General features: G+C 35.5%; 2 protein-coding genes across 2 annotated transcripts in view; both read right to left on the minus strand.

Moving 5' to 3' along the window:
• LOC123673051 overlaps positions 1-24,121 on the minus strand; it is a 928,323-nt gene that overhangs the window by 871,719 nt on the left and 32,483 nt on the right. Inside the window, exon 2 of the mRNA XM_045607480.1 lies at positions 5,100-5,213. The gene's annotated coding sequence lies outside the window, so the exon portion shown is untranslated. The remainder of the gene's footprint in view (positions 1-5,099; positions 5,214-24,121) is intronic.
• Positions 21,721-23,574, minus strand: LOC123671371. Its single transcript, XM_045605168.1, has one exon. It carries the CDS (start codon positions 23,572-23,574, stop codon positions 21,721-21,723), a length of 1,854 nt encoding a protein of 617 aa, XP_045461124.1.

Raw genomic sequence — 24,121 nt, forward strand, 5'->3', positions numbered from 1 at the left:
GGAAATTGACATTGTGACGAAATAATAAAGCGATAAACCTCGAGGCGAGCGCTCAAAACTGAATGGGATGGAGTTGGCCCCTTTTCATAAGTACAAATTTCGGAAATTAGTGTCCCTCGTCCATAAATTGATAACATATCTGAATAGAAGGAAGGAAGAAGATATGTTACGTCATTGAATATTTCGCGGGAAACTGATGTCTCCAAAAACACCATTAAATAGATGTATATTCATTTTGATCGCGTATTTTTACGCGAAGTGAGATAATTCGAAGGCGATCGATAAACTGATAGATATGAAACAACTACATAGTTTTTAGAGTTTTTCCAATATTTTTCCAGATGAGGGTGAAGTTTTTGACATCAGTAATCATTCAGATTTATATGAATCCTGGCAGAGAGTCAAGATCAGAAGAATATTTTCCACAAAAATATTCAATTCGTGAAGTTCGTTTATACCCAATATAAAAAATCCGAATTTTCTCATCCAGAATAGTATACATGTCTGAATGAAGATAAAAGTAGAATATTACATAGTGATTAAGCAATAAACCGAAGTCCCAGATGCTAACAGCCAACATTCAATAGCAGTACTCATATTTTTCGTATTTTTTTTTTCAGTGGATTAATGAATGATGATCGAAAACTTGATGGCAATGAAATATTTATAACAGTTCATCTGATATTATGGTAAACAGGGAAATGTTTATTCACAGTATACGTACTTGTCTTTTTTTGTCATGTGTTGTTAAGATCATTGCTGTTGAACTGTTTTATAAGGAAGTCATTTTTGGAATTCAATATCATAGAAAAAATTAGATTTAGAATACGATACGCTAAATAAATTCCAATCATAATTATGAAACAATTGGGATATGTCATAATAAACGGGGAATCCAAATGGAACAGAAAAACCTTTGTTCATTTATTGAATTAATTTCAGCCCGGAGGGAGTGGAAATATGTCTACGAAACGTTGGCAAAGTTAGAAAAGTGTTTCAGACACCGAAAGTCCTATCAACACTGTTAACCTATATACATGTACTTTGTTTCGTTATGACTTTTCAACTGATATTTCTTACTCGACTTTTCTTCATTTTAAGAGATTTTGAAAACGAATTGTGGAATAATGGGCGTTTCATGAAGGAAACGTGACTGCGAAAATAAAATTTCTAAAAAACTTTCCAACATAAAATAACTTTTTTAGGGTAGGTCTCGGAACTGGACATTACATGCAAAAATTGATATATAAATTGACCAATAAAGAGTACATCAAGTTTGATGTTACCAAAGCTTTCTTAAACTTATATATGGTGAAATGAACCTATATACTATCGGATGTATACAATCTATCCATATGTACAAAATGTCTTGGAACTCAACGTTAGTCATATATATATATATATATATATATATATATATATATATATATATATATATATATATATATATATATATATATATATATATATATATATATCATATAACTATTGTTGTAAGAGCCAAAATAAATATATTGATGAAATTTAAGGGTCTTTAGGCTCGGGTTTTGGGAGTAAATTATTGACTACTCTTTATTCTATGCAAGCTTTCGCATTAATTTAATGTTTCTTCAGGGCTTCTACAAAAGATCAATGATAAAAAATTAATAAATACATAAAAATACCAGAAATGCGAAGAAACCAACTCTTAAGAGTAGTTTGAACGTTCATTGAAGAATATTTGGCTAATTTGAAAAATAAAAGTATTCGTCATGTTTTCTCGTACAAAGCGCCGTTTTCGAATAACTTGATCTTGAAATTCCAAAAATTGGGTACTTTGGCTGAATGCAACTCTGTTCTGTTGTGGAAAAAAAACCACAGAAATAAATATTTGCTATGATGTTCTGTCTCAGATTTTAGAATTGAAGTACAAGCCAACTTATTTTGAGAATGAAGTTGTAAAAGTGAACTCCTCGATTTGATTAAAAATTACTGAGCTTTGGCACGGCTCTTATAATGAGAAGATACTTCACTAAAATCAACATTCTTTTTGAAAAGTCCAGATTATTCATAAAGCCAATGTTTAAAAAAGTTTTCACAAAATAGTCCTATTATAATGACCACAATCAATATCCCACCAAAGACTGCTGCTATCGAACAATACTTTATTCTTCTTCGGCTCATTCAAACTCACATCGAAACATACCTCTAGGACTAGGTACATACTAGACAAATTTTCATGTGATTGAGATTGAATACTTTCATTCTTTTGCTATTCCATAAATTCATCCTAAGAGCATATGATTGACATACTTCCAAGAGGGTCATAATTGTTTTAATGTGAAAACAAATTAGGTGAGTTGAAAGAAACTGGATATTCTATTGTGGATATTTAAATTGAATACTTCTCATTTATTTTCAATGCCAAAATCAAATTACAACTGGAGTCTAACATTTTCCATTGATTACAGAGCCAGAATATTTTACATATTTCCATATTTTCATACTGATGGCTTCAAAAATATTGATGCATTTCAATATTTTTATGAGATAGTTGGAACAAATCAAATGCTTCATTTCATCACAAATATCTTATAACAATAACAGTTTTAACTGTAAATGAAAATTTTAGGTTAGAACATAGATTATTCGAACCGAACTGCTGTGTTTATATCTGGCATCACTCGAAATTTGAAATTCAAACTTAAAACCACAGATTACTATAGTCTGTGTTAGAACTTTCATAGATGAATATTATTTATTTGAGATTTTAAGGTTAAATGGCAATTCTTGTAAACAACGATATCATATAAATGAAATATAATGAATGAATGGATATGAGTATCAGAGCTAATATGGGTGGTAGCGAGCTCAATTCGTTATAATTATCGAAAATGAAATAGAAATCAAGAGAAGAATATTTAATCTTTAGCGTCAACGAAATTGGAATAACTCATTTATTTTATTATAAACACTACTTTGTTCAACAAATGGAATGTTAAACGTGAGTTTATGATGGTTTTTCTAATTTAGTATAATAGCTTATTTCCAAGGTTCAAAAGGTATATCTTATGCTTGAGAAAACTTCAGTGTTCCGGTTTTCAGGGGTGAATTAGCTCATTTTGAAAATTTAAAATGGCTATATCTCTTTAACAGAGCCGAATCGGAAAAAATGGTAAATGAAAAAACTATTTCTTTTGACCTCAGGAACCTTCGGTTGAAATATATGTACAAGTCAAAGACTCATCCTGTATATATATATATATATAGTAGTCGATTAAAATAACTATAGCTGAATGTTAATATAGTATTAAGTAATTATTAATAAATATCATTAATTTGGTGCAATTTATTCAATTTCAGTATTCACTAATTAAATATCAATAAAGCTTGTTAGTATTGATTTTTCATTTGATAATAAATGATATGCATTATTTATAATTCAATGTAGAATAAAAATAATGAATGAATAACGTATTTGTTGAATAGTTATTTGGGCTGTTTCTTCAATCTGATTGTTTGGTTGTGAGAAGAACCGTTTGCCAAACAAGGTAAGTCTGGCCTTGTACGCATCATATTTTTTTAGACTTCTTATTGGGTATTGGGATCTAAACTCTAGTCATCTCGGTTGCATCCATCCACTGATCAACAAACATTACTCATCACTAAGCAGGTACAAAAGATCTAAACCCAAAATTCAGTAGGAACAGATGGGCTCAGCAATATTCAATAAGCCCACAGTAACACAAATTTTTAGTTTGAAAAGGAAATAATGATGGGAATTGTGTGAATACACAGATTTTGAGCATATAAAAGAAGGCTGTTCATCCATTGATGAACAGCCTTAGATCACATTTGATCGTTAGAATTATTTTAGTTTGTTAATTATCAATAATATTCATATAAATTACTTATGTTATTACATTAATACCTTGTAAACAAATATTTTATTCTCTATTAATAAACTTTTTCCAATTCATGATTTACCTATTAATGAATAAGTATATCAAATATGAATTTGCTGTAATAGTTGTGAGTGAACATCCTCAAATAATTGCTTTAAAATAAAAAAGGTGGATTTCTCTCAATGTAAAGCAGTTAATTAATATCTCCAATCGAACCACCAAACATTTTCAATTCGGATCGGTTATTCTTTCATTTACCTATGTGAGTCACGTGATCTGTTAGCTGGCGGTCGGCTATGTTGATGAACAATTTCATTGGGCTAACGTATCAAGTTCATTGGGGGTATGAATATCTTTCACTGAGTTGGTGTACTGTGTATATTCCTATGATGAACTGTTAGTCCAAAAACCGAGTTAGCACTAAAACCGTCAACGAACGTCTGTTCATTGGGACAACGAAACTGTACGTAACATGAATTTCAACTTAAACGAATTTGTTCGTTGGCATAATGAAAAGTACATTGTATCAACGTAGGGAAGATCGATGAACGGCCTTCATTGATATTACGAACAATATTTCTTACAGTGTTAAATTCAGAAATTTCGCAATGAATTCACACGTGAACCCAAAATAATCGTGCAATCCGATTTTTCATATATTTCCATTTGAATTTGGTACTGCCCGTTCACGGTGAATCTGGTATCCAAAGTCACTTGGAGGAAGCCAGAATCGATTACACAAGGATTGTCCAAGATTCCTGAAATTCCTTTGCGGACAGTGATTTTATTGCCTAACAATACTTTCAAATAAACTCTGGTACCTATTTAGTGGATCGTGATATCCACTTCAAAAAGATATTTGGTCAAGTATTTTTATGAATTTGTTCAAGTGACTTTGGATATACTATAGTACCATAAAAGCTCGTTAAACTATACACCTAAAATTGACAGCGAAGCTTGCAGATATTTCTTTCCAATTACGTAAATTCAAAAATTTCATAGTTGGTTCAAACGATAGCCTCAAATGAGCACAAAAATATGATGTGATCAGATTGACCATAAAAACCGACAAGATTGTTGATTTTGCAACATTAACGGCTACTAGCACCCAAAATTTACCCCACAATTGAAGAACGAAATTATCCTGAAATTAAGTCACAAATTTTTCAGAAAAATAACAATTTGTAGATATTTATCTGTTCAAGATGTATTTACCTGGTTTGAAGACTGATGCGATGAGGATTGATTGATGGGTGTGGATGATTTTAGTCGCAGCCGGGCCAGTGCCGTACGAAGACCTTCCGTTTTATTGATGATTCTCCATCGTCACTGCAATTATATCATGTCATGTCAAAAAATTTGAATTTTTGAAATATTACATATTTCTACTTCTTATAGAGACTGGTAAATGAACACAACAATCCCCTGATAGTTGGGAGATTGTTCGTATTTTGATGTTGTGTGCCCAGGAATTACTAGTATATCACCGCTCCTTGTTGGGTAAGAATGGTAACTCGATAGCTTAGTAAGATTTTTTCATTTATTTTAGTATGAATTAAACATTCGAACAAGTAGATACCCGCTACTGTTAATATTTCATTGTCACAAAAATAAGGTCTACAAGCTGTGCGGGGATGGATATTAAATATCAGTCTTATAATTTTCTTCTGACAAACGATAATTCTATTCAGTTCAGACGTACCGCCCCATATGAGTATGTTATAATATGCTATATGCGGATAGCATAAACAGTAATAGGTTTCTATAATTGATTTTAGGGGTATTAAGTTCTTAATTTTATTGATGGCAAAAAGAGGAGCAATTCAGACGGGCGTGACACCAGCAACCGACCTAGCAACGGTTCTCTTCATCCGTTCTTCAGAACAATTCTCCTTCTAAGGGCTCTACCAGGGATTTTGGAAGGAGGATTGACTCATTTTGACTCGAATCGATTATAATATATCTTTTGAACACGTTCTATATGGTGAAATGATATTTACCCCCTTGTTATCCCCTACCTACCCCCCGAAGATTGAAAAATTCGGTGGTTGACTAAATTGACCGTTGCTGCGAATTTTTTGATGCGAATCGATTGTTACGATCGAGTTGGACACGACCTATATGGTGAAATAATTTGTGACCCCCCAAACAAACCCCTACCAACCCCTCGAAGTTTGAAACATTCGGTAGTCGGCTAAATTGACCGTTGCTGGGGATTTTTTGATGCGAATCGATTGTTTCGATCAAGTTGAAAACGACCTATATGGTGAAATAATTTGTGACCCCCAAAAAAACCCCCTACGCACCCCTCGAAGTTTGGAAAATTCGGTGTTCGGCTGAATTGACCGTTGCTGGGGATTTTTTGATGCGAATCGATTGTTGCGAACGAGTTGAACACGACCTATATGGTGAAATAATTTGTGACCCCCAAACAAACCCCCTAATCACCCCTCAAAATTTGAAAAATTCAGTTGTCGGCTAAATTGACCGTTGCTGGGGATTTTTTGATGCGAATCGATTGTTTCGATCGAGTTGAACACGACCTATATGGTGAAATAATTTGTGACCCCCAATAAAAACCCCCTACGCACCCCTCAAAATTTGAAAAATTCAGTAGTCGGCTAAATTGACCGTTGCTGGGGATTTTTTGATGCGAATCGATTGTTTCGATCGAGTTGAACACGACCTATATAGTGAAATAATTTGTGACCCCCAATAAAAACCCCCTACGCACCCCTCGAAGTTTGGAAAATTCGGTATTCGGCTAAATTGACCGTTGCTGGGGATTTTTTGATGCGAATCGATTGTTTCAATCGAGTTGAACACGACCTATATGGTGAAATAATTCGTGACCCCCAAAAAAACCCCCTACGCACCCCTCGAAGTTTGGAAAATTCGGTGTTCGGCTGAAGTGACCGTTGCTGGGGATTTTTTGATGCGAATCGATTGTTTCGAACGAGTTGAACACGACCTTTATGGTGAAATAATTTGTGACCCCCAAACAAACCCCCTAATCACCCCTCAAAATTTGAAAAATTCAGTAGTCGGCTAAATTGACCGTTGCTGGGGATTTTTTGCTGCGAATTGATTGTTTCGATCGAGTTGAACACGACCTATATGGTGAAATAATTTGTGACCCCCAAAAAAACCCCCTACGCACCCTCGAAGTTTGAAAAATTCAGTAGTCGGCTAAATTGACCGTTGCTGGGGATTTTTTGATGCGAATCGATTGTATCAATCGAATTGAACACGATCTATATGGTGAAATAATTTGTGACCCCCAAAAAAAACCCCTACGCACCCCTCGAAGTTTGGAAAATTCGGTGTTCGGCTGAATTGACCGTTGCTGGGGATTTTTTGATGCGAATCGATTGTTTCGATCAAGTTGAAAACGACCTATATAGTGAAATAATTTGTGACCCCCAAACAAACCCCCTACGCTCCCCTCGAAGTTTGAAAAATTCAGTAGTCGGCTAAATTGACCGTTGCTGGAGATTTTTTGATGCGAATCGATTGTTTCGGTCGAGTTGAACACGACCTATATGGTGAAATAATTTGTGACCCCCAAACAAACCCCCTTATATTCCATTTTTACCCTTATGGACCAGTATCATATCTGGTAAGAGGAGGAGTAATGCCCCTGTAGAGAATTGGTTTTCAGTGGTGAAGCATTTGATTTTAGAAGAACTTGAAAACCAGAAAACAAGTAGAGTCATTAGATTGATAAGGAGAAGAATTTTGGCTGTTCATAAGGAGATAATGCTGAATATACCCAAAAAAGGATGCATTTCGAAAGGCAAAATAAAGAGAGAAAGAATTTTCAGAAAAAGAAAAAATGTTGGAAATTCGAAAAACATACCATCTGATGAGTACTATGCTGGACATATGGCAGCAGAAGAACAGTGGAAGAAAAAATTCCCAAAGAAAAGTAATAACTTTCAAGGAATTATTATTAAAAAAATTATGAAAAAAATTGAGACCAAAAATATTCCTTCGGTCAATGAAAACAAAAGAAAAATGAAATTGACAGAGAAAGATAACCAGAAGAAACAAAGATCTAAAGAAAAAGATGAGAACCTTCAGTCCATGGAAGAAATCGATAGACAGGAGCAGATTACGATCAATCCGATTTCGATGAGAAACTTACTCTCCCTGCATAAAAATGGTCTAGTAAGAAATTTAAATTATTATACAGAATGTAAGGAATATGGGAATTATATAGTGGCAGAAGCTAATTCAGGAATTTTTGGGGAAATGAAAATTGATGATTATAAAACATTATTCGATAAACAATGGTTGACAGATTTCGTCATCAATTATTGTCTAAACTTAATCTTGAATGGACAAGCCAATCACAATCAATGTAGATATACCTTTTTAAATACCAATCAAACATACGCAATATTTTATCATTGTGAGGATATTGTTATGCAGTTTTTCGAGGAATTTCCGGATATTGCGAATAATTCAATTTTCATTCTCCCAATTATTATCGGAACAGTGGCCAGTCGGAATCATTGGGTATTGGCCGTTGTCAATTTTAAGGATTATACGTTCAATTTTATAGATCCGAGAGGACAGTCACGCTTAACCGCAATTGAATTTAGGGACACTTTCGGAAAATTTATTGAAGTATACAATAAATTTAATATTACTCACTGGAGCTCCGAAATGAGTCTAATAGAAACACCGCATATAACACAAAAGGATGGGTACAACTGTGGAGTTTTTGTGATATATTTTGCTTGGGCAATAATAAATGAAGTAAATCTCTTGAAACAAGTAAATATAAATCATTATCGCCAAAATTTGAGAGACATTATATTGAAGAGTACGGATGTAAATCAAAATGAGATTTGTCTCATATGTGGACTTGAAATGAACCAAGAGTAGGTATTTGAGTTACAGTTGTATAACTTGTTCGAGGAAATTTCATGTCAATTGTGTTAAGTCGACTGATCATGAATGCAGTCTATGTATAAATTATAGGAAACAACAACCAAAATCCTATAATTAATCAGTTGTTGGATAATCTATCTATCTCTTCTTTGCAAAAAATCAGATCAGTTGGTTGAACAGATATTATTGAGAAAATTTTCTTGCCTACCATGAGAATAAAATATCGTGAAAGTTCACTTAGGTACCTCCAAATTTGACTGTTGATGATTTGAAATATTATAAACTAACGTACTGTGATATTTGCAACAAGGCTGCTGCTATAAGATGTGATTTATATAATGTTGGACTTCATATAAAATATATTTTGTTATGTAAGTTAAATTTTCGAAAAATTTATATTATGAAAATGTCAATTGATGCATTACTAAAAACAGAGTTTTGAAAGTTACCTTCACCAAATATTTTGCATTGGTATAATATATTTGTTTATTTATAAAGTTTACATTATTTTAAGTTTCTGTTTTATTTCGAAGAATGTTTCGTTTAATTTTTTCAAAGCAATGCTGTTTTAGTTTATTTAAATGATTTATTTTTTTAACTTTTCAGTTCTCTTTATGTTTGTCATTAATGATAGTTATTTAAAAAAAGAGCCGAAATAAATTATTCTCGTTATATGAGCAATTATTGAACATGTGGTATATTCCCCAATGAACCAACCATTTCGATTTACTAAGATTAAGGAAATTAATCTTTTTGGAAAAATACTATACGTGCGAATAAACAAATACATGTGGTATTATGTACATGAAGAACACAGATTGTTTCAAATAAGTGTCTTAGATTATTGCACTGAGACATCAAGGATTCACGAAGTCGCCCACCTATTCAACGAAATCATACAATTCGATATGAGTTCAATAAGCTGCATTTGATTGCCATAGTGAGAAGTTGCGTCGTCTCGCAATTTTTCGAATTTCGGGAGCTCAGTGATTGTTTGGGGGTCACAAATTATTTCAACATATAGGTCGTGTTCAACTCGATCGAAACAATCGATTCGCATCAAAAAATCCCCAGCAACGGTCAATTCAGCCGAACACCGAATTTTTCAAACTTTGAGGGGTGAGTAGGGGGTTTGTTTGGGGGTCACAAATTATTTCACCATATAGGTCGTGTTCAACTCGATCGAAACAATTGACTCGCATCAAAAAATCCCCAGCAACGGTCAATTTAGCCGACTACTGAATTTTTCAAATTTTGAGGGGTGATTAGGGGGTTTGTTTGAGGGTCACAAATTATTTCACTATATAGGTCGTTTTCAACTTGATCGAAACAATCGATTCGCATCAAAAAATCCCCAGCAACGGTCAATTTAGCCGACTACCGAATGTTTCAAACTTCGAGGGGTTGGTAGGGGGTTTGTTTGGGGGGTCACAAATTATTTCACCATATAGGTCGTGTTCAACGCGATCGTAACAATCGATTCGCATCAAAAAATTCACAGCAACGGTCAATTTAGTCAACCACCGAATTTTTCAATCTTCGGGGGGATAACAAGGGGGTAAATATCATTTCACCATATAGAACGTGTTCAAAAGATATATTATAATCGATTCGAGTCAAAATAAGTCAATCCTCCTTCCAAAATCCCTGGTAGAGCCCTTAGAAGGAGAACTGTTCTGAAGAACGGATGAAGAGAACCGTTGCTAGGTCCGTTGCTGCTGTCACGCCCGTGCAATTCAGCCGTTTACATACCGCATCTATATGATGTCTCCACTGCAAACCATCGTCAATATATACACCCAAAAACTTTGTAGATGTTCTTGAAGCAATAAAAACATCTTTATGAGAAGTAACTAGAACATCCTTTGTTCCATTTTTCAGGTTGAAATGAATGGAGATTGTTTTCTCAATATTGACAATAAGCCCATTCATGACACACCAGCGGTTAAACATATCAACAATTGCCGTGTAGTCGTCCGTTCCAATTCTTTAAGATTTTGTGCAACAATTAAAAATGACGAATCGTCAGCAAATAGAACAATTATATCCGCTATGACATGCAACGGTAGATCGTTAATGAACAGATGAAACAGAAGCGGTCCGAGTATTGATCCTTGTGGAACTCCGTGATCAACTTCATAATCATCCGAGAAGGTGTTTCAATCTTGACTGACATATTACGATTTGATATGTAGCTTTTCAGCCAGTCAAGAAATATACCCCTAAAATCTAGGTTGTAGTATTTACAAAACATGAAAGAGAAATTCAAAGTGTCAAACACTTTTGTCAGTTCGAAAAACAAGCCGCTATACACTTTCCCCTATCCAAGTTACACCCTGAATAAATGTGAAAGCTGCTGTTTCTGTGGAATGTCCGGGTCTAAAACCATATTGAGAGCTTGTTATGAGTGTTACAGAATACAGAATACCAAAGTAGGTTGGATCGTTTCAAGCTCAATTAATTACTCAAGGCGTTTGAATTCACCCGTCGTTTGCAATTTAAATATAAACAATAATGAACTACATGAACAACTTCCAAATTTTTGGAAACTTGAAAGTACAAGACAAAAAAGAACTCATCGAAAATTCAAATTCAGAAAATAATCTTTTGCGAAACCATATTATTTTTTTCAAGCGCAAACATAATTTTTCAAACCCGCAGATGAGAAATCTTCGAAAATCAAGGCTCATTCCGAAAGGTCAATTTTCTATTGTTGGTATTGACTTTGCAGATCTCATTAGTATTAAAGCTGTTCAATTAAGATCTAGGAAATCGGTAAACGCATGTCATATATTTGTTTGTTTCATAACTGAGGTTGTCCATATTGAACTTGTTGGCAATATGATTAAAAAAAAAATCTGCAAAATATCATTTAGTTGTTAAAAACGCTTATCTCACGTTTGAAGGTTTATATACAGTTATTTTTAGCTTTGCCCAACTCACGTACTATTACCTCATACTCTTCCTATCGTAATGATTTATCCCTCCTTATACCTGCACATTTCCTTGTGGGTGACTCATGAATGGCTGTACAGCAAAAGGACTTCACAGAAATTCTTTATACACCTTTGAAAATATCAAAGACCACAGCAGATTGCACAACATTTTCAAAAACGTTGGTCTTCGGAATACCTGCATCTATACAGCAAAAACATAAATGGAAGATTGACGATGTCCACAATGTGAAGATCAGAACATTAGTTGTATCGAAGGAGGAAAACCTCACCCCACATCAATGGCGTTTGGGAAGAATCGCGGATCTTCATCCAGGAGTGGATAATATTGTACGTGTCGTAAGCATCATGACGAAGAGTGATGTTTTCAAACGCAGTGTACATAAAATCAGTTCCCTGCCAATGGAGGTTTAATATCTAGCAAGAATCAAGTCATTACTTGTCGCCTGACAATAGGAAGGTCATGAAAATCCTTTATTGAAAGTCCAACCTTTCAAGGTGGCCGCGATGTTAATGCTTACAGATGAAGAAGAAGAACTTCTGTGATTCTATTCGATACTTTTTTCCTCCACCATGGTCCCACCTTCAGAGAGTGCTTTCAATAATTCAGTATTCACCCAGTAATATTCATCAGTCAGTCATTTCACATTCATCATAATCATTACGTATTCAACAAGTATTCAATGACTTGGTATTCACAAGTTATTACTATTATAACATTATAGTCATATACAGTGTTTGTGTTAACATATTTGTTTAGGGTTCTGTCGTCAGCAAACTTACTTCAGAAACAGAGCCACTAATTCGAGTTACGTGACGAGTAGAAAAAAAACACAGGGTAAAATTTACAGCTGGTTTATTCCTTAACTTTGGTTTCGTGAACAACCTTACACAACGAGTACCGAAAGGCGAGAGAAAGAATATCTTTTTCAGGGTCTTGAGCAACCCCTAAAATTACTTAAGAGGGTAGGGATAACCATTACGGGGGTATGCGGCGTTGTCGGGTTGGAATATAAATCCTACAAAAACGCAACGAATAAAATACGTTCAACAATATTAAACAAGTGAAAATCATAGGTATTTTCCTTCATCCATAAATCATCCAATCAAGCATACATTCGTTAATGGTACTTCGAGCCAGAAGATCATTTTTTTAATTCAAGCAACCAAGCATACACACGTTCATGGTCCTTAGGAAGCCGAATTCATCCATCAAACACACGTTCAAGTATATTAGTTAAGCTGATATATAAATATATTGGGATTAATTTAAGACGTTGACAAATCTATCAGTAAGGTACATATAAGTTTGATAATATAATATTTTTATTTTATGTTAAAGGATACCACGATAGGAATGTTCAATAAAACAGATAATATAAATAGTTATTTATGCAACAAGTGCAAAAAGTGCATTTTCCTACACCTTGTGCCGCACCTCAATAAATCATTTTTTGCTGTTTGCATGAACGTAGAAAAAATGTTGTATGCAACTCGTGCAAAAATTGTTTATTGCACTCCACGTGTTGTCCAACTCGGCCTAACGGCCTCGTCGGACAATTTCAATAAACAATTTTTGCACGAGTTGCATACAACATTTTTTCTACGTTCATGCAAACAGCAAAAAAATGATTTATTGAGGTGCGGCACTAGGTGTAGGAAAATGAAAGCGCAACTTGAATACTTTATTATTAATATCGATTTGCATTGAAACAGGAACTAATATGTTACGAACAATTTAATTCAAACTTTATTTTTACCCTCGATGTTGAAAGTGAATGAACAATTGGTGCAATTTTCAATATGAATATTTCGTAGTGAAATACTTTTTAAATCCACTTCTTGATTTGTTACTGCTGTAAACGTACCAGTACTTGGTACAGATGAGTGCAACAGAAACTTTATTGCACTAGTGCAATGAAGAACTTCTTTTTCCACTAAATAGAGTTCAATAAAGTTTTGCTTTTTGCATGAGTGTAGAAAAAATATATTTATCTATAAAATTTTCAGAACAAATCATAGTCAATATGGCGGACGAGAGTGACGACGTTCCAGAAGCGGGTTCTCAAAAGCTTATGAATAGTGATGTTTTTGAGGGAATAAAGGTCGAGAAAAATTACGCATGCTGTTCAAAGAAATGTAGTGTTGTGATATGCACCTTTTGTGATGAAATTATGCATAAATCTTGTGCAAAAAAATATGGGAAACGTCAAATTTATCGACGGATTCCATGTGAACTGTTGCGAGTTTTTTGAAAATATGGGACGAAAAGATGAAAAGGTGGCAACGAATAAAATGAACTCCATGGAAAAGAAAATGTTTGAAATGAAAATCAACTTTCTCATTCAGTTATTGGAATCTTCAAACGAAAAGAAAGAAATTCTCAAATTGAAGAATGCACTACTCCTACAACGAATAAAGGATATTGAAGGTAAACAAGAACGTGTACAAAAAAACGTAAATGAACTGTATGTTCCTACAATTGATGAGCATTCAACAATGTATTTAATACGCCTATCAGAACTATAAATATGAATGATAATAATTCGGAAAAGTTAACTACTGATCCCAAAATCCCGATATTGATAAATAATATTTCTTTAGATAGTTTTGCAACTGATGAAATCAATAAAAATAGATCAAAACCACCAAACTTCAAATCACAGAAAATTAATTTATTAGTAAACAACAAAATATAAGAAGATACAATAAATACAATGAAATCTATAAAGTATGATGTGCAGAAAAATGAAACGGACTGGACAACAGTGGTGAAGAAAAAGCGAATGGGACGAAAATCTAAACTAATATGTACAGGCTGGGCAAATAAGCGAGGTAAGCGGCTATATCTCAGGATCCACTCATCGTAGAGACTTGCGGTAAAAAATTTTACCACTAAAGTAAACAAAAGAAAACACTGGAAATTATTTTGAAGTTCAAACCTCTACCGCTAGGGGGCGTAATAGCTATCGTCGAGTAGAAAAATGCATTTTACTCGAAAAATTTTCATATTAAGTTGGAAAAAAAATATCATCACTGTAAACCTTGGAAAATTCTCTATCTGTTTGAATTGTCACTTCCGATTTTGCGACATCGAATAAGGGTGGGGGAAAGATAGAAATCTGACTGATTGAAATGTCTGTAACTTCAGTTTGGCTCAAAATTTTTGAGCAAATTAGATCTTATTTGAGAGACAACATCTTGTTAATTAAGGAAAAAATATACTCATGATGAATTTGATTCAGCTGCTTCCGATAGAGAGCGCTAAGTCAGAAGTTCATTGTTTTGTTCATTTTTCTCTGAAATTTCAAATGTAATGATAGGATTTTCTTAACAGAAACAAAAATTTCATTGAATTTGCATGAAAAAACCTAAAGGTCGCAAAGCGATCATTTCAGGCGTTCTGAAGTTATGGCCGAAAGAAGATATTCTTCAACTGATGCACTGCGAAAAACCAAATTGAGTCTTCAAGTTCTAACAGAAACAGAAATCCCATCAAATTTGTATGAAAAAACCAAAAGGTCGCAAAGCGATAGCTTCAGGGGTTCTGGAGTTATGGACGAAAAAAGATATTCTTCAACTGATGCACTGAAAAACTAAATTGTGTCTTCTTTCGGCCATAACTCCAGAACGCCTAAAGCTATCGCTTTGCGACCTTTTGGTTTTTTCATACAAATTTGATGGGATTTCTGTTCCTGTTAGAACTTGAAGACTCAATTTGGTTTTTCGCAGTGCATCAGTTGAAGAATATCTTCTTTCGGCCATAACTTCAGAACGCCTGAAATTATCGCTTTGCGACCTTCAGGTTTTCTCATGCGAATTCAATGAAATTTTTGTTTCTGTTAAGGAAATCCTATCATTACATTTGAAATTTCAGAGAAAAATGAACAAAACAATGAACTTCTGACTTAGCGCTCCCTATCGGAAGCAGCTGAATCAAATTCATCATGAGTATATTTTTTCCTTAATCAACAAGATGTTGTCTCTCAAATAAGATCTAATTTGCTCAAAAATTTTGGGCCAAACTGAAGTTACAGACATTTCAATCAGTCAGATTTCTATTTTTCCGCCACCCTTATTCGATGTCGCAAAATCGAAAGTGACAATTCAAACAAATAGAGAATTTTCCAAGGTTTACAGTGATGATATTTTTTTTCCAACTTAATATGAAAATTTTTCGAGTAAAATGCATTTTTCTACTCGACGATAGCTATTACGCCCCCTAGCGGTGGAGGTATGAACTTCGAAACAATTTCCAGTGTTTTCTTTTGTTTACTTTAGTGGTAAAATTTTTTACCGCAAGTCTCTACGATGAGTGGATCCTGAGATATAGCCGCTTACCTCGCTTATTTGCCCACCCTGTACAGGATCTAAACAGATGACAGCCGAGTCAAAGATCAAAGGGCCGTACGAAAAAAATGGCTTTATGTTGGAAGAATCTCTGGTAACGAAATAATAGAGAAAAATTTAATGGATTTTATACCAAATTCCACAGGTAGCAATGAATTCGAAGTGAAGAAACTTCCCACTAAAGGGAGTTATTCGGCATTTAGTATAGGAATACCCACTGAGACGTTATTTATGAAATTATCTAAGCCAGAATCATGGACAAGTGGTGTTGTATTGAAAGAAATTTTTTTCGGAAAGACAATATGCAAGTCAACATCATAAAATAATGAAAAATGAAAGAAGTTTTCGTCTTCTCAATCAAAATGTTCAATCCATTGAATTTTCTTTCCTGAAATTACAAAATATTTTATCAAGTCATGCAATAAACATCTTATGTATAATGGAACATTGAAAATCAGAAGAAGAATTGATGCTATATACTCCACCTGGTTACATTCAACCTGGTTACCTGGTTACATCAAATCCGGTAATGAAAAGATAATGTAACATCGTTATTTATCGACCACAAAAAAATGCGATAACATTCGACAAAGTAGGTAGAAGATAATTAACGCCGGTTGTGAAAAATCAGCCATAAATAGCTCAAAATAGTCAGATAATGTGTACAAAGATGTTCTGTACAGACGTGTATATAAATCAACTGAGCTTAAAGATTCACTTCCCTACCTCCTTCTCCATTGAAGTGATATAACTGAAAGTTCACAGCAACGTTATGTTGGGCGCCAGCAAGTATATAACTTGCAACGATATCGATAAGATGAATGGAAATTGAAGGAAAATTGTTAGGGCTGAACTCACCAGAGGCCTTCTTCTTCTCTGCACCCGTGGTTCACCACTCATCCGTCGACCACCAGTTCTCACCACGATACGATTGTTCGGCGACACTTCAATTTAGTTTGCACTTTGAAATATTAGAATTAAAGTAACTAATAAACTATATTATATTTAGCGAAATTAATAATTATCAGCACAGCACAGCGAAAAGCGATAGTTTTTCGTGGCGTATTGTTGTATTCTGTCTGCTTATCTTTGTCCAGCCCCATATGGCGCCATATGACCCGTGCAAAGGTTTCGCGATGTATTATTTATACAGGGTCGGAAATAAAGTTATTCCACCACATCGTTTGGACTGAACATACCGCCCATCTAAAATTAAATTCTCAATTTTAACAACAAAAGAGAAAAAAAATAAACATATATAGGGACATACACATCACCCACACTTCTCTCTCTCTGAAAATAGGTGATGGATACAACTCAATAATATTTCATTGATTCGGAAGAGGGCACACCTTATTAACAGGGCGCCGAAAAATTCCTTTCTTGGTTTTCAATGTAACCACTCTTGTTACCGCATCTGCACTCTTATGCAGTTCTATAACTCTACCCAAATGCCATTCGAGAGGAGGAGAGAACTCATCATTTAGCAAAACTAGGGTATTCAACTCGATAGGTACAGCGACATCACAACATTTCGAACGCTGCAGCAACGTATGCAGATATTCTTTATGCCATCTCGACCTAAATTCTTGGCTCAATTTCTGCCCAAGTTACCACCTGGTCAATCGATTAACCTTGGATTCTAAAAGGTTTTGCTCTGGTAACGAATTCAGAGGTGCCATAGTTAGAAAATGACCCGGTGTAAGCGGATTTAAATCATTGGGATCAGCGCTGAGGGGAGTCAAGAGTCGCGAATTGAGAATTGATTCTACTTGAATCAGAACTGTATTGAACTCTTCGTAGGTAAGAAGCTGATCTCCCACCACTCGAATTAAATGACTCTTAGTCGACTTTATGCCGGCCTCCCAGAGTCCACCAAAATTTGGGGAATAGGGTGGAATAGTGTGGCAAACTATACCTTCGCTTTCTGCAGCATGTTGCATTGTTTCTTTGAGCTGGCGAGCAGCTCCGCGGAAATTTGTACCCTGATCACTATAAACATGAAAACATTGACCGCGTCGTCCAATAAAACGCCGCAAAGCAGCCAAAAAAGAATCAGTAGAGGGGTCTGAAGCTAGTTCTAGGTGGAGAGCCTTTGTGGCCATGCAAACGAACAAGCAAATATATGCTTTTAAGACTTTAGATCCTCTTACTCTATTCATTACTATGGAAAAGGGACCGCCATAATCCACACCAACACTAGAAAAGGGTTTGATCTGCGAAATACGAACTGCGGGAAGATCACCCATGATTGGTTGAACATGAAAAGGTTTTACTCGAAAACATCTGTTACATTTTGATATTATCTTGCGAATACTTTTCTTAGCAGAAAATATCCAGCATTTCTGAATCACCAAGTTATGAAGTGACTGTAAACCTGGATGTAAATATTTTCTGTGAAGATTTTCAATAATAAGATACGTTAATCTGTCATCACCAGGAAGGAGAGCAGGGTGTATTTGTTCGAACTTCAGCCCAGAATGGACTAATCTACCGCCCACCCTCAAAATTCTCCTTTCATCTAGAAAAGGATTCAATTTGCGAAATGATTTTGGAAGGGTTTTCTTTTGAGCCAGAAGAGCTATTTCTTTTGTGAAGACGGCATTTTGAGTGCTTCGTATTATTTCAATCAGCGCTTCTTCTAATTCGAATAAGGTAACTGCACCTTTGGAAGAACAACTAGGATTGCGGCAGTTAAAAATGAATCGCTTTACATAGACAATAATTCGTTGAATTTTATCAATAGAAGAAAATTTGTCTAACAAATCTCGAATAAAATCTGTATCTTGCTGAACCGTGATTGTTAAAACTGATGCAAGCCTTTCACAATCTGTCTCTGGCGACAATTCGACATGTTTCAGCACTACATTCGAAGGCCAGTTTTCTTCCGAAAGTTTTAACCAAGATGGCCCCGCCCACCATAAGGAGAGCCCAACGAGAGCCATTGGAGTAACTCCTCTCGAAGCAGGGTCAGCTGGGTTATCATTTGAATTGACATGATACCAAAGAGACGGAGGTATCATCTCTTGAATGGCTGTTACACGATTGGCAACAAAACAAGTCCATTTATGTGGACTACTTCTGATCCAAGAAAGAGCGACCGTCGAGTCAGAGTATGCAAACACATTATCAAATTTAAGCCTTCCTTCGAAATTCGCTTGTATTTTGTGTATTAATTCCGCCAACAACAAGGCTGCACTGAGTTCGGGACGTGGAATTGAAATCCGTTTAAGAGGAGCCACCCTCGATTTAGCACATAGAGATGTATAGCTACAGAATTATCTGAGTCTATAATTCGAATATATATTACCGCCGCGTAACCTATATTACTAGCATCACAAAACCCGTGTAGTTGACAAGATAGCATGCCGTTTGATAGTATGAATCGTGGAATTGTAACATTAGAAAGTTCAGGCATTTCGTTTCTGATATGGACCACATCTGAGCAAGGCTTTCAGGAGGGGTAGTATCCCAATCCAGACCCAAGGTCCATAACTGTTGAATGAGATGTTTTAGATATAAGACAAAAGGTGTTAGAAATCCAAGTGGATCATATATACGAGCCAATTCCGAAAGAATGCTGCGCTTTGAACAAGACGCGTTTAGGGGCCTCACAATATAGGAAAAGAAATCTGTTGCAGGGTTCCATTGAAGCCCTAATATTTTTACCTTCGAATCGGGTTCTAAATTTAATAATAATAATAATTCTTTATTGCCATAACAAAGTGTTACATCGTGTATTACATTGTGCAATAGGTGAGCATATCACTAAAGCGATATCTTCCTGCCTACCTAAAAAATGTGTTAAAACAAGATATGACGAGACTCATTGCTCATGGCCACTAATCTAATACAGAACTAAAATTCGACTACACACGACTGAGGATACAGGATTGGAAAGAAAGGAGAAGGGAAAAGCGAAATTGCACAGCGCGATGAACCTACCTTTATCTTTATATCAAAGTTCGTTAGTAAGTAAGTACTTCTTAAGAGCAATCCTAAACGATGAAAAAGTAACACTTCGAGTGATAGATGGAGGAACACGATTCCAGAGCTGGGAGAACCTCAACGAGAAATTGTTGGACATAATACTAGTCCCATGTGCTGGTATCCTGAGAGTAGTATTGGAATGGGCTCTAGTATTATAGAACTCACCACCCAGACCACGAAGACCCTCGCAGAGATATCTAGGCTCACGAGCTCTCATAACTTTGAAGCCCAACAACAACAGTCGCCAATAACGGCGTTGCTTTATTGTTAGCAATTTGAGTTCCCGACGAAAACTACTAACATGATCGAACTTTCTTAAACCATACACGAATCTTATGCCGGCGTTCTGCAATCGGTCGAATTTGCTGAGCTGCTGCGACGTCAGTCCCATATAGGCCACATCCGCATAATCAATTATGGGCAGTAACAAAGAATAAAATAGGGACTTTCTTACTACAAGAGGAAGAAAGTTCTTTAGGAGGCGTAGCTGGTGCATAGTGCGATAAAACCTTCCGTGGACAGAAGCAACCTGAGCATTCCATGACAAAGTTTCATCAATCGTTATACCAAGATTACTCACGTTGCGAGAATATGGAATATTACTCCCATTGACAAAAATTTCATGTCCCTGTGGATTTATCTTACTCAGAGACATACGGGTACCAATTATTATGGACTGAGTTTTAGCAGGATTCAGTAATAGACCCCAACTTGAGGCCACCTGAGATAAATGTGCTAAATCCTCATTGATCGACAGGACACAACTCGCAAAATTTAGAGTAATGGACTCTGCTTGATCCGCGGAAATAGAAATATGAGAAAGCATTTCTGGATCATTGCTTGCCCATTTTCGAAGCCCGAATCCAGATTTCTTCAAAATTTGAGTTAGATTGGATTGAACCTGAAGCGCTTCAGGAAGTGAGCTGGCACCTGACACGATATCATTCACAAAGATATCCTCTTCGAAAATGGTTGAGGCGATAGGATATTCACGTTTGTTCTCTTGAGCTAACTGCTTAATACAACGCATGGCAATGAAAGGACTACTTTTAATTCCGAAAACTAAAGTTTTGAGTCGGTATTCTTGAATTGGGTTGGAGCGGAAAAACGCCGTAGTATGCATTGAAAATCTAGATGGCTGTCTTTAACAAGTATTTGCCTGAACATTTGTCGTATATCTGCAGTGAAACAGATAGCATGGAGTCGAAAACGAGAAAGTATACACGAAATATCCTGGTGAAGTTTAGGTCTTTGAAGAAGGGTGTCATTAAGAGAAATGCCGTTAGTGCCCTTGAGTGAGGCATCGAATACAACTCGTAATTTGGTTGTAATACTCTCCGGTTTCAGAACGCAATGATGAGGTATGTAATACGTCGAAGAGGCACCGGTATTCTCAGAAATCGATGTCATGTGTTCTTGATCCAGGTAATCCCGCATAAAATCGCGATATTGTTGGTACAAAGACGGATTTGAAACTAATCGTTTTTCCAAGGATATAAAACGACGCAAAGAAATTTCACGAGTAACACCGAATACTGGTTCGGAAATATTGAACGGAAGCGATACTATGAATCGACCTGTGTCACTTCGAGATAAGTTTTCTACGAAAATGTTTTCTGCCAATGAGTCCTCTGGTGAGGACACTACACGAGTTTTGATCTGTTCAAGCTCCCAGAACTTACAGTATTAGAGACAAAATTCACCTTCCCCATTATAACATAACCGAATTCCGTATCTAGAGCCACTGGTTCATCCGAAGAACCTCGAATGGCTGTACCTTTTAATACATGAGCGAATATATCCGCACCCAATAATAAGTCGATAGGCGCTGACTTATTAAAATATGGATCAGCTAGTTGTAAGTTGGTGAATTTATCAAATTGATTGCGCGGAATAGTGACGTGAGGCATGTTGGTACAAATTTGAGGAATGATCAGAAAATCTACATTCAATACAGGCTCATCAAAGCCATGTGGTTTTAATTTACAAGAAACACCCTGATTTGCTTTTGCCGTTATTGGCCCCACCCCCTTTATAGAAATAGAAAGTGGACTTGAGATTAGTTTCAATGTTTCGCAACATTTTTTCGTAATGAACGAAGATTGGCTTGCACTGTCGAGAAGTGCGCGCAGAATATGATAATTTCCAGAAATATCGCGTACTTCAACTAAAGCAGTTGACAATAATATAGTATGATCAGGGCTAGCGAATAAATTAACAGATGCATCTCGAACTTCGGAACTTTTTATATTCGTCGTGTTTATTGTCGGTGATTCGGTTGCTGATTCAGAGCCGAAATGCAAAAGTGTATGATGCTGAAGAGAACACTGTCTGCAGACAGACTTAGAATTACAATTCGACGCTGTATGTTTATCACCCAAACAATTAGTACACCATTTTTTACTCTTCACTAAGGCATATCTTTCCTTAGTGGACTTATTCAAAAAATGAGGACAAGTATATATATTATGGGAATTTGAGCATAAGCGACAACATGCAGATGTAGAAGCAGATGAACCTACCAAAAAACTCGAGCTCATTCCTACTTTCGAAGAGATGTGCCGGTCAGAGTGTTTGAACTTTGCTATGTCAGTCTTTTTGCTACTTGAATTACATAAAGCCACATTATTCCAGGCATTACATTGTTTTTCTAAAAATTCGAACAAAGTTTCATAGTAATCATGAAGAGTGAGGTGTGAGCCATGTTCTAACTCGAATCTAGTTTGCGTTACTGAATCCAGACGATCAAATAGCATACTAAACACGATAAAGTCCCATTGTTTAACTGGAAATTTAAGATTTTCCAAGGCGGCGAGATTTTCCGAAAATGTATCGAGTAAAACACGTAATGCAGATAAATTATCTACTACATTTATGCGTTTCGTTCTTTCTATTGTTTGCCAATGAGCGGCTGCAATTAATCTTTTATTTTCATATCTCCTTTTGAGAGCAGAATAAGCTATTAAATAGTTGGCACTAGTTACAGGAGTACATTTGACTATAGAGAGAGCGTTACCTTCAAGAGAAGAGATTAAATAATTGTATTTATCAATGTTCGACAGTGCTGCATTGTTATGGATCAGAGAATCGAAAACATCAGAATAGGTCTGCCATTGCCTAAGGTCGCCATCAAATGTGGGCAATTCGAGTTTGGGCAACCTAACCTTACAATAATTTTCAATTTCCGTTGTAGATTTATCGAAAAGGTTTTCGTAAACAGACTGAATATAATAATAATCATCATGAAAAGACGAAGACAGATCAAGTTGTGGTTTGATATCAGCTCCCTCCGCTGAAGCACTTAAAGAAATTATTTCATTATGCAGTGATTCGAAGTTTTCAAGAATAACGTCAATATGTTTATAACGACATCTGAAATTTGCATGAACATTATTATCGGTCAATGCATTTTCTGCTACTCGTTTCAAATCATCGAGTCTTGAAATTGCGCTATCACGTTGAGCTAACAAACTTTTCATCTTCCTATCTGAAGACATATTGAGAGAATGCGAAAGAGTTATGAGGGGAGCAAATACTGATCAAATTACAATATTTTCGAGAGAATAAATTACGTATACGAGAATAAAATTTATTTCAAAATTTATATTCGTTTGAATAAAAACGGAAATATTCTATTCTCAATAGCGCTTGATTTACAGCGGATAAGTATTAGAAAGAGATGTATCAAAGCAAGAGCGAGAAGTAATGTATGCGGGCGTGATTACACACTGTGGGGGTAGATAATTTCAGAGAGAGAGAAATACCCGCGCATGTACATGAAATTAAATGCGATATCATCCACTCGCGCAATACGTACAAAATGAATAAACTGAAAATGGCCGAAAATGAAGGAATAACTTCAGATGAACAAAAAAACAGAGAATTTAAAAAAGACCTCGAAGAATCCAGAATCTAAGTGAAAAATATCAGGCTCTGCAAGGATCAAATAATGTTCGGTTATTTTAGTGGACTGTAGAATATTTTGTTGAGGCTGAACTCACCAGAGGCCTTCTTCTTCTCTACACCCGTGGTTCACCACTCATC

Source organism: Harmonia axyridis, chromosome 1 (assembly GCF_914767665.1).
Source record: "Harmonia axyridis chromosome 1, icHarAxyr1.1, whole genome shotgun sequence".
Taxonomy (NCBI): Eukaryota; Metazoa; Arthropoda; class Insecta; order Coleoptera; family Coccinellidae; genus Harmonia; species Harmonia axyridis.

Coding starts and splice junctions, on each gene's coding strand:
- LOC123671371 (XM_045605168.1), bottom strand. CDS start 23,574: ATGTCTTCAGATAGGAAGATGAAAAGTTTGTTAGCTCAACGTGATAGC.